The sequence below is a fragment of the Podarcis muralis genome, chromosome 9 (genome assembly GCF_964188315.1).
Source record: "Podarcis muralis chromosome 9, rPodMur119.hap1.1, whole genome shotgun sequence".
Taxonomy (NCBI): Eukaryota; Metazoa; Chordata; class Lepidosauria; order Squamata; family Lacertidae; genus Podarcis; species Podarcis muralis.
The window spans coordinates 4,584,118-4,596,168 of record NC_135663.1 but is presented as its reverse complement, the minus strand read 5'-3'; the positions used below and the strand labels follow the sequence as shown (position 1 = coordinate 4,596,168).

At 44.9% G+C, this 12,051-nt stretch overlaps 1 protein-coding gene and 1 pseudogene across 1 annotated transcript in view; one reads left to right on the top strand and one right to left on the bottom strand.

The window, feature by feature from the left end:
- Positions 1-12,051, bottom strand: part of ADAM33 (ADAM metallopeptidase domain 33) — an 87,656-nt gene that overhangs the window by 72,246 nt on the left and 3,359 nt on the right. Inside the window, exon 2 of the mRNA XM_028744300.2 lies at positions 4,802-4,884. Within this exon, the coding sequence (XP_028600133.2) occupies positions 4,802-4,884 (83 nt within the window). The remainder of the gene's footprint in view (positions 1-4,801; positions 4,885-12,051) is intronic.
- LOC114604380 (small nuclear ribonucleoprotein E pseudogene) lies at positions 750-1,143 on the top strand (annotated as a pseudogene).

Below are 12,051 nucleotides of genomic sequence, written 5' to 3'. Positions count from 1 at the left end.
AACAGCTGCAAGGATACTAGGGTTACAGAATAGCTTAGGACAGCCTTTGCCAACCCAGCAGCTCCAGAGGCTGTGGACGACGGGAATTGTAGTCCAATGGTTGGGAGTTGTAGTTCAAAGCCTCTGGAGGGCACCAGGTTGACGAACTGCCCTGCGCAGTTGGAGGCCGATCAGATTCCTAGAAAGGAACCAGGGGCCTGACCCTCCTTCATTGTAATTCCTCTGAGCAGCCGAGGGATTTGCAACTGGTCTTTGGGCGCTGCGAGTAAGAACAACGCGGCCGCAAGAATACTCGACCCAAAATTATACCCTCACTGCGGCCTTCCCAAAGAACGCCAAGTCCCAGGGGAAGAGGAGAGGGTGAAAATAAAATTTTAAAAAAACCTGGAGATGCTTGGCCTACATTCCCCTCTGCCAACCGCACTTGGGACTATATATAGCTGCGGAAACCGACAGCTTCTGTCCGTGTCATGACTGGAACGGACAGAGGACAGAGCAGGGCAATAAAAGACACACCAATGGGTTGTTTTGAGGTTTTTCTGCTCTCTGTGTGTGTGTCTCAGTCACATCAGACATGTTAGAAGTTTGTGGGACTGTGGGACTCCCTGCCACATGAGGCAGCGAGGGCCAGCAGCTTCGCCAGCTTCAAAAGATGACCAGGCGAAAAACCAGAGAAAAACGGCAAACTAGGCTGATGGCCTACGCCGAAATGCCAAAGCTGACCCAAAGGTTCAGGAACCAAGAAGACAAAAACTTTTTAAAAGAATGGGGAATAGGGCTGCCCTGTCCCACCTAAGACGGCTCGTCCTGTCGGGGGTCGTTCCCAGTCCAGCTGCTGGCCAAGGCCAGAAGGTGCAGAAAGTGATGGTGCAGCCCATCAACCTCATCTTCAGATACCTACAGAATAGGTCCAGAATTCAGGTGTGGCTGTATGAACAGGGATTGGATGAATATATGAACTTGGTTTTGGATGATGGTGAGGAGACTCACTCCAAGACAAAATCAAGGAAACAGCTGGGTCGAATCGTGTTAAAAGGAGACAATATTGCTCTTCTACAGAGTGTTTCTAACTAGTGTTTAGAGGTAGTCTTTCAAATCAGAACCAGTGAAGGCAGTGAAGGTCCTGTGTGAGTGCCTGGAGGCGGTTGGAGGATGGATGGCGGCGAACAGATTGAGGTTGAATCCTGACAAGACAGAAGTACTGTTTTTGGGGGACAGGAGGCAGGCAGGGGTGGGGGACTCCCTGGTCCTGAATGGGGTAACTGTGCCCCTGAAGGACCAGGTGTGCAGCCTGGGATTCATTTTGGACTCACAGCTGTCCATGAAGGCGCAGGTCAATTCTGTGTCCAGGGCAGCTATTTATCAGCTCCATCTGGTATGCAGGATGAGACCCTACCTACCTGCGAACTGTCTCGCCCAAGTGGTGCATGCTCTGGTTATCTCCCGCTTGGACTACTGCAATGCACTCTATGTGGGGCTACCTTTGAAGGTGACCTGGAAACTACAACTAATCTAGAATGCACAAGCTAGACCGGTGACTGGGAGCGGCCCCCGAGACCATTTAACACCAGTCCTGAAAGATCTTCATTGGCTCCCAGTACATTTTCGAGCACAATTCAAAGTGTTGGTGCTGCCCTTTAACGCCCTAAACAGCCACAGTCCTGTATACCTGAAGGAGCGTCTCCACCTCCATTGTTCTGCCCGGACACTGAGGTCCAGCGCCAAGGGCCTTCTGGCGGTTCCCTCACTATGAGAAGCCAAGTTACAGAGAACCAGGCAGAGGGCCTTCTAGGTAGTGTTGAATTGTAGTTCTTTATAAATAAAACTTTTCGTTAGTAAAAAAAAATATGGGGGAAAATATATAATTTACTTGCGAGGCCACTGAAAGCAGATGAAAAAATCAGCAGGATTTTAATATCACTTGTAATATAACAGGTATTGTGGATAATACAGATGAATACAAAATATAGATTATGAAATAATATGTACTTGGAAATGTTCACAATAGAATCCATGGAAGGGATGGAAGGGGGAGTCGCGAGATTCAGAGAAATCTCTTTGTGCAGATATGTAACTGGTACTGTTAGAAACTTCTATTTGTAAAATCAAATAAAAATTATTTCGAAAGAGAGCCAGGCAAATTTGGGGAGGGGAGGGCTATTGATGGCTACTAGGCCACAATCGGAAGCAGCGATGCTTATCAGTTGCTGGAAATGGCAGCAATCTCTCTTTATGTTCTTGTGACACACATTTTAAGAGACTGCCCAGGTCAAAATGGTTTCACCAGGGCTGTCAGCAACCTGGGCAGTATTAAAAGAGGGTTAGAAACAAGCATAAACTGGCTCAAATATTTGTTGGAAATGTAAGGAAAAAGAAGGGACTTTTTATCATATGTGGTGGGATTGTAGAGAAATCAAAAAAAAGTCTGGGAAATGATAAATAATGAGTTGAAGAAAATGTTCAAATTAACATTTGCAAAAAAGCCTGAAGCATTTTTGTTAGGGATTGTAGGAAAAGACCTGCCAAGGAAAGTGAAGAACATATTTATGTACGCAACAATGGCAGAAAGAGTCATAATAGCACAAGGATGGAAGAATGAAGAAACCCCGACAAAAGGAACAGCGGCAAGGAAAATTGATGGACTATGCGGAACTGGCAAAATGGACACACAAACTGCGCGATAAGGACAACTGTGACTTTAAAGAAGAATAGGAACCTTTTACAAAGTATTTAAAGAAACGACAAGATGAATTGGACTCCTTGGCAGGTTTTGAATAAACAGACACAAATTTATTTGTTAATATAATAGATGGATAATTTAGAGATTTTTACATTTTTATAACATGCAGAGAATAATATGTGTTAATAAATCAGAAAGCGGAGCTGAGGGAAGTCGTAGGGGGGAGGGAGGGGTATGAGGGTGAGATGGGAGGGGAAAATGGGGGGAAATATAATAGATGAAATAATTTGTTGTGTAAAAATAGTCAATAAAAAAAACTTTTCTTAGAAAAAAAAGAAACATGCATCCGCTACTGACGATTACCCCTAAGTAGAGCTTCCATGTTCAGGGGAATTCTACCTCAGAATTCCAGGCGCTACATGGCAAAGTACCGATTCAGAGTCAGACCCTGACAGCAAACAGGACATGAATCAGGGCAATAATGAAAGCAATACGCCTAAGTGCAGAAACGGGTTTAATCATTTCCTGAGCCCATGGCAGGGTGGATGACACAGCAAGCGATGCACAATGTTGCTGGTGTTGCTATGGTAACCCCCTGCACCTGACATCCTTATCTCTCAGCATCCAGGCACGGGGATGTGGTCTTCGAGACCTGAGCCCAAGCGCTGTGCAATTTAACCCGTTCTTCACATTGCACCAACATGCACACGAGATACCAAAAGCATGTCATCGTGCAACAAGCAAATACATTTCTCCATATCGGTTTTCGCATTTGCCTGCTTCTCTGTGTCTATTCTCAAGCCCTCCAATTTCCCACCTCGCCCCTCTTTCTTGCACGGCGCTTTTAGACTTATTAATGGAACTCTTCAACAGCCAATACTCATCCTGCTGTCCTCGCTCTTAAAAAAAAGAAAAGGGAAAAAGCTCATTTATGCCTAATTGCTTCTGGCCTTCGCCAAACACACACAGAAATCAGTTCCGTTTATTCTTGTTCCTCTTCTAAATAAGATTGCGAGCCCCACTGGGCAGCGTTTGCCTTGTTATGAGTTTTACGCAAGTGCCTGATGTTTTCCGGCGCCAGACGAATCATCGTAGTTGTCATAAATATCATTTTAGAGAAAATCACTGCTGTCCGGCAGGAACAAAGCAGCTGGTTTCAGAGGTGCTGCACCCTTGGACTATATATCTATCAGCATTCGCAAATGCACATAGATTCTTGTTTTGAGCAAGAGATAGCTAGAGAGAGGTTTATAAACTTAAACTTGGCATACAGAGAGTGGAGAGAAATGCTTCTCAGTACCAGTAGCTGGAAGCCACTGGAAATGGCTCCATGAATTTGTCCCGTCCTCTTTTAAAGCCCTCCAGTTTGCTGGCCATCGCTGCCTCCTGTAGCAGGGAGTTCCATACTCTGACTCTTACATCGTTTTAACAAGCTTGCAAAATCCTAGAAACCGTGGTTCCTTTGAGGTAAGGCACCACTCTTAAAGTGATGCAAGGGTGCTTTAATTTAATAAATAAACAGAATGCCTTTTAAATGTGTTTGTGGGAGGGGGGTATTGGTTTGTGCTCCCCCCCCCCCACTCACCTTTATTATGAATTTTGTGTTTTCATCTTGTACAGTCATACCTCATGTTCCGTTTGCTTCAGGTTACATTCTTTCAGGTTACGTCCCACGGTGACCTGGAAGTACCGGAAAGGGTTACTTCCGGGTTTCATCGCTCGCGCATGCGCAGAAGCGCAAAATGACGTCACGTAGCGTACATCACAAGGAATTGTGATGTACGCTACAGAAGTGACCCTAGCAACTTTATCAAGACCTGCCTGTAATATCCCGAGAGAACTTACGTCTTCTTCATTGGAACAGGATGTCCTTGCTCCCCCTCCAAAGTCCGAGATGCTATTTATTATTATCTATTAAAAATGCTAAAATTCCCTTCATCCGGACGGATCTGAGGGCAGCACGCAATAAACTCAACAGTCACAAAGTGCAATAAAACATAATAAACCCCCCATAACACCAAAAGCAGAAACAATTATAAAACAATGAAACACCCATCAAGGCAACAAAGAAAAGAAATAGGGAATCGGCAGGAATCGAAACAGAGGAAGGCAAGATCTGACCTTTTCTGCCTCACCAACATCCCGCCGGTTGCGTCCTCCTGAGATCCATCGCGGCCGGACAAACTCTCCCTGCGGTGACAGTCCTGAGGGTAGAAAACAGACACTCAATCACCCGGTTAAGTGAAACAAAATCTTCCACCCCGATCCCTTGCCAGAATCATTTAAACCTCTGCACCTGCCCAGAGAGAAAATGGCCCATTTTAGGGACGGCAAAACTGAGCTACAGGAAAACCAGCGGGAAGCCCCCCCCCCCCAAAAAAAAAGTAGTTTGGGGAGCAGAGAAGGAACAGAGATTTATCTGGAAACCGAAGGCAAACTCAAAACTCCGCTCTCTTCCCCTTTGGGGTTGATTTTTTCTGCGAAATACCTGCAGGGGGAAAATACCCACAAGAAAAACAGGGGAAGGGGACCGAAAGCAGGAAAGAAAACCGTTCTTGCGGCAGAGCGATAGCATCTAGATCTGTTGCTCAGATAGCAGAAGCTGAAACAGTTAAAGGGAACTCAGAAAGCTGCCATGAAGCACCGACTTGAGAAGTCTCCAAAACAACCAGAAAACAACTTGGATTACTCAATGGCAGAGGGGAGGGGAGAGCAGGGTGCTTTGAGACATGACGAAAACTCTTAAATAGTTTTACCTTGGATCCTGAACACCTTGCGAGTTGAAGAGAAGTTGATGGACTATGCAGAATTGGCAAAACTGACATACAAATTGCGAGACAAGGACAAGTGTGACTTTAAAGAAGAATGGGAACTTTTTACAAATTACTTTTAAAAAAACCCCAAAATGAATTGGACTCCTTGGCAGGTTTTGAATAAACATACACAAATTTATTGATTGTTAACATAATAGACAGATAATTTAAGGATCTTTACAATTCTACAATATGCAGAGAATAACAGGTGTTGAAAAATCAGAGAAAGGAGCTGAGGGAGGGTTTTTCTTGGAGAGGGGGGAAGGGAAAAAATGGGGGGGGGGTGAAGATGATATGTTTTGATAATTTGTTATGTTGAAATTCTTAATAAAATTTATTTTTTTAAAAAAAAATCCAAAGGACTGAGCACGCTCCCGAAGAAGGGGGCTTTGTAATATGCTTTTCCCTTATCAGTTAAGACTATACATATGCATGGAGTACCTTCCAATCATTTGGGATAACGCCCTACTATGATTCCATATAAGGACTCTGGTAAATTGCATATTAATTAAGCAAGCAAACAAAGGACTCTCTGAGCACCTTCATGCAGCACACACATGGTCCTCTTCTGTATTATGCACATTCTTTGGTATGTGGTAAGAAGATAAGAGAGACATCACCTTGCCAACAAAGGTCCGTATAGTTAAAGCTCTGGTTTTCCCAGTAGTGATGTATGGAAGTGAGAGCTGGACCACAAAGAAGACTGATCGCCAAAGAATGGATGTTTTTGAATTATGGTGCTGGAGGAGACTCTTGAGAGTCCCATGGACTGCAAGAAGATCAAACCTCTCCATTCTGAAGGAAATCAGCCCTGAGTGCTCAATGGAAGGACAGATCCTGAAGCTGAGGCTCCAATACTTTGGCCACCTCATGAGAAGAGAAGACTCCCTGGAAAAGACCCAGAGTGGTTTAGCAACCAGTCCCTCTTGTATCATTTCTAGATAGCTCAGTTGGCTAGAGTGTGGTGCTGATGATGCCAAGGCTGCAGGTTCGTTCCCCGCAAGGGAGAGCTGCAAATTCCTGCATTGCAGGGGGCTGGACTAGATGTTCCTCAGGATCCCTTCCAACTCTGCCATCCCATGTTTCCAAAGAAACCCAGCTCTGTCCTGAACAGAAAGGCAGACAAAATCTTGAGACCCCATTAACCTTGACTGGCCCAGCATCCTAAAAGAAGACAAGTGCCAAGGAAATTAGTCTGGGATTGGTCCCCCGAAATAGAACAGGCAGCCCATCAACCTCACATCTGTGGTCAGGAGGACAGAAAGTGAATACACAGCCACTCTGTGAAATTCAATGGGATAACTTGCTAAAGGGCTTTTTAAAAATAGGCTTAAGAAATGTATCTCCCTGGCCACTGCCACCGCCTCCCCAATTTCCTGCCACCGCTCAATTAAACATTCTCTCGGTGACTTAAAAAGCCTATTAAGGATAAGTAGATCTCAAAGGATCATAAGCACCAAAGCACACGAGCCCAGACGTCGGTTCAAACGGCTACGCTGTACCTTGTTCAGGATTCCACGGGAGACATTTTCCTTTGCAAGCTCTACTTAAATGAGTAAGATTTGCAAGAGGTCATGCACTGGTTAATTTAACCAGAGAAAGGAAGTTTAGGGGGGGGAGACAAGCCTGGGACTCACCCCACAGTGTATCATCTTATGATTTTAATCCGTTCTAGTATTTTAACATTTGAATGCTGCAAGGTAGGCTTGTAATTATTTCTTGATTTTACTCTCTATCCTTCGTAAGCTGCTTTGGGGGTTTGTTTGTTTTTATAATCATAGACTTGTAGACTTGGAAAGGACCTCCAAGGTCACCTACAACCCCCTGCAGTGCAGGAATCTTTTGCCCAATATGGGATTCGAACCCACAACCCTGGGATTAAGAGACTCCTGCTCTACCAACTGAGCTACCCCCTGAGATTCAAGCCTTGTGTAAATTTTATGCATAACAGCTCAGTTGGTTTGAGCGTGGTGTCGATAACGGCAAGGTTGCAGGTTCGATCCCTGCATATGGGACAGATGCAAATTTCAGGGGGTTGGGCTAGATGACCCTCAGGGTCCCCTCCACCTCTACAATTCTATGATTCTGTGAAATAACAAATATTGCACGCAATGGCCTGCCACACTACCAAGGCAGCTTTTGCCCACATGGCCACAACGCTCTTCCTAAAAGTTTGTTTAAAGTGGCCCATTTTTGCTACCTTCAGACAACTCATTTACCAAGCATTTGTCCTGATTTGCTTCCACAAAGCTCTTGCAGTGGTTAGACTAGATCTGTATCTATAGCGGTATATTGATGGAGGAGAAAAAGCTATTGATGACTGTGGGAATGTTCAGGGATGCAGGAGAAGATATATTGTCTCATAACAGCCTTTCCAACTTGTGTTAACAAGTTCACAATTTAGCAGAGTAACTTTCCCCTTTTTAAACTTGGCGGATGCGTTTGCTTAGGCTCGCTAAAGCCTCTATAATAACTGTTCTGGTATTTTCCCCTTATTCCCTCATAAAAGAAAAGACACGACACAGTCTTCTATAAAAGTATAAAAAGGTTTACTCACACATCATTCTGTTCACAATAGGATCCCAGAAGGCAGACTTAGCTTAGAAAAGTAACATATACCTAGAAACTATCTCATAAGGAGACAGTCCCTTTGTCCTCTCTGGGCTGGAGGCCAAGAGAGCATCTTTGGCTAAGCAGATGTTGCTTCTTCGATGCATGTAGTCAAAGAGAGAGAGGTGGCTGCCCTGCCCTGTGCTTTTGTCATTACCTGCACAGGTGAGGCCACGCCCACCTCTAGTCACATGCAGAGGAAGCCTGTCCCAGCCCAGAAGGAAACAGGAAGTTGACCTGCTGGCTGAACAAACATTCCTCCCCATGCGTAAACATGTTCACTCTAGGAATGTTGTACTTGACTGCTCTTGTGTTTCACATCCCACAATGACTGCTGTCCATGAAGCTCTGCCTGCATGATCAGAGACAGCAGTGTTTCTGAATGCCACCGACTGGAAATCACAGGAGCAGAGAGTTGCTTTTGGGCTTGGACCATGCTTGCTGCTTTCCCATAATGGGCATCTGATTGGCCACAGTGAGAACGGGACCCTGGACTAGATGGGCCATTGGCCTGATGCCTATCAGTGTTTTATTTTTTAAAAAGGTCTAAGCCACTGAGCTTCTTGGGCTTGCTGATCGGAAGGTCGGCAGTTCGAATCACCACGACGGAGTGAGCTCCCGTTGCTCTGTCCCAGCTCCTGCCAACCTAGCTGTTTGAAAGCACACCAGTGCAAGTAGATAAATAGGTATTGCTGCGGCGGGAAGGTCAACGGCGTTTCCATGTGCTCTGGTTTCCGTCACGGTGTCCCGTTGCACCAGAAATGTGCATGACCCAGAAAGCTGTCTGTGGACAAACACCAGATCCCTCGGCCTGAAAAATGAGATGAGTGCCACACCCCATAGTTGCCTTTGACTGGACCTAACCATCCAGGGGTCCTTTACCTTTTACCCTACCTGCTGAAAACCACAGGAGGGGAGAGGGCTCTTGGGCTCGGATCCTGTTTGCGGGTTTCACACAGGTATCTGGTTGGCCACTGTGAGAACAGGATGCTGGACTAGAGGGGCCATTGGCCTGATCCAGTTACATGGCTTTTCTTAGGTTCCGGTGATTATACAGTCATACCTCGGGTTACAGACGCTTCAGGTTGTGTTTTTTCAGGTTACGGACCGCTAAAACCCGGACGTACCACAACAGGTTACTTCCAGGTTTCGGTGGTCGCGCATAAGCACTAAATCGTGCTTCGCGCATGCACCGAATCGCAACTCATGCATGTGCAGATGTGCCGCTGCAGGTTGCGAACCCTGTGGCTTCCACTGTATTTAGTACTTATTAAGAATTTGGAATCATAGCACTGTAGAGTTGGAAGGGACCTTGAGAATCATCTGGGGAGACCCAGCCAGATGAGCGGGGTACAAATAAATTACTATTATTATTATTATTATTATTATTATTATTATTATTATTATTTGGTTCAACCCCCTGCAATGCAGTTGTCCCGGACGGGGATCGAACCTGCAACCTTGGCGTGATCAGCTCTCAACAACCGAGCTACCCAGGTTCATTTAGTCTGATTCATTTGCAGGTAAAGAAATGCCATTGCAACACACTTCATAATCGGCACCAAGCTCAGCCTGCAGCTCCTCACAAATTGCTGTTTGGAAGAGGAAAGGGGAAGCAGGGAAGAGGAGGAGAGAAAAGAGATCAGTCCAGCCTCTGCCAGACTGGTCTCTTCCAGAAGCTTCGGACTACAACTCCCATCAGCCTCAGGGAGCACATACTGAAGGCTCGGGTAAGACAACAAACAGATCTCGTTCAAAAAGGAAGGGAAGAGGGAGAGGAGGCTCTTCCGAAACACCTGTTCGCTCAGCATCCATCCTGTTTTGCTGGCACAAAGCTGATACAGTTGTTCCGTTATATCCAGCCCTTACTGAGCATCTGTTCTGGTTTCTGTGCAAGGGAGGCTTATATGACAATGAGGGTTTGTTTGGCTGTCATCTTGATTTCCTTACATTGTGCTGAAACCGCTTCATAATAAGATTATAAGAACATAAGGAGAATCTGTTGGACTCACAGGGACCAACCAGACGCCTGTAGGAAAACCGCAAGCAGGATTCGAACACAAGAGCCCTCCGCCCTCCTGTGGTCTCCAGCAACTGGGACTGAAACATCAGAGAAGGATTTCAGTTCAAAGCGTTGTAAATTTAAACAGGAAAAACAGGTAGAAAAAAAACAGGACTCCATGTCGCCATCTGGTGGCACATTATATCGCACATACAACACATATACAGTAAATCACTTTTTCTTTACCAGTCTAGCTGAGTCCTGGGATTCAGGCGCATTGCTGCCTCTAACTGTGGCAATCCATAGCCTTCTCCTCCTCTTGTCTCATCCTCTTTTGAAAACCTTCCAGGTTGGTGGCCATCACTGCCTCTTGTGGCAGGTAGTTCCACCGTTTAACTGGGTGCTGCAATGATAAATCGGCCCAGTATACCTGAAGGAGTGTCTCTACCCCCATCGTCCAGCCCGGACACTGAGGTCCTCCTCCAAGGGCCTTCTGGCGGTTCCCTCCCTACAAGAAGTGAGGTTACAGGGAACCAGGCAGAGGGCCTTCTCAGTAGTGGCACCCACCCTGTGGAACGCCCTCCCATTAGATGTCAAGGAGATAAACAACTATCTGACTTTTAGAAGACATCTGAAGGCAGCCCTGTTTAGGGAAGTTTTTAATTTGTGATGTTTTATTCTGTTTTTAATCTCTTGGCAGCCGCCCAGAGTGGCTGGGAAACCTAGCCAGATGGGTGGGGTACAAATAAATTATTATTATTATTATTATTATTATTATTATTATTATTATTATTATGTTTTTAATGTGCCCTGAATCTTCCAATATTTAGCTTCATTGAGTGCCCAGTAAATCTGGTGTTGTGAGAGAGGTAGGAAAGTTTTTATTTTATTTTATTTTATTTAACATAATTATTACAGAATATAAGCAAAATATTGCAAATACATCAAATCAGCCAGATGGGTGGGGTACAAATAAATTATTATTATTATTATTATTATTATTATTATTATTATTATTTCTTTCACATGCCCTGAATCTTCCAATATTTAGCTTCATTGAGTGTCCAGTTGTTGTTTTTAAATTTTATTTAACATAATTACTACAAAATATAAGCAAAATATTGCAAATACATACATATATATTTCAGATATGCACACATATATAAAAAAAGAACAATAAAGGAAAAGGGAAGAAAATAAAAATGAAAAAGAAAAAATAAGGAGAAAAAGAAGAAGAAGAAGAAAAGTTTGAAGAGTTTCTTCCAAATTTATTCTACAAATATCTCAATAATAAAACTCTAGCAAAGTTCCCTGCCCTGTTTTGCCTGTCCACGGATCTAAGCGACTTCCCTGTCCAACATCACAAAGACAGAGAGGGAGACTCTGGGCTGGACAGACACTTCTGAATCTGTCCCAGACTAGACCATATAGAGTCATAATGGAGCGTAACTAAACTCTGGCAATCCCAAGCCAGAAGAAAGGAATTTCCCCCAGAAACACATCTACGGAAGCTGAAACATCAGCAGCTGCACAGCATCACAGCCAACAAGGCACACCAGCGCATGGGTGCCTGTCCTCGTCCCCCAAGAACACCCAATGCTCTTCGCGTAAGAACTGGCCCAAACCACATTTGCACCATGCGCTTAAAGTGGTGTGATACCACTTTAAACAGTTGTGGTTCCCTCTTCTGCATATTGGGAGCTGTGGTTTCCTAAGGGTGCTAAGAGTTGATAAGAGACCCCCAGAGAACTAGAGTTCCCAGAACTCCCTGGGAAAGGGGGTTGATTGTTAAAACGCTCTGGGACCCTTAACAAACTACAGCTCCCAAAGGGACATAAGAGAAGCCGCTGGATCAGGCCAGTTTGCCCATCTAGTCCAGCATCCTGTTCTCATAGTGGCCAGGCAGATGAGCCCCATTACCTTTCTACCTTACCTGCCTGCAGGAA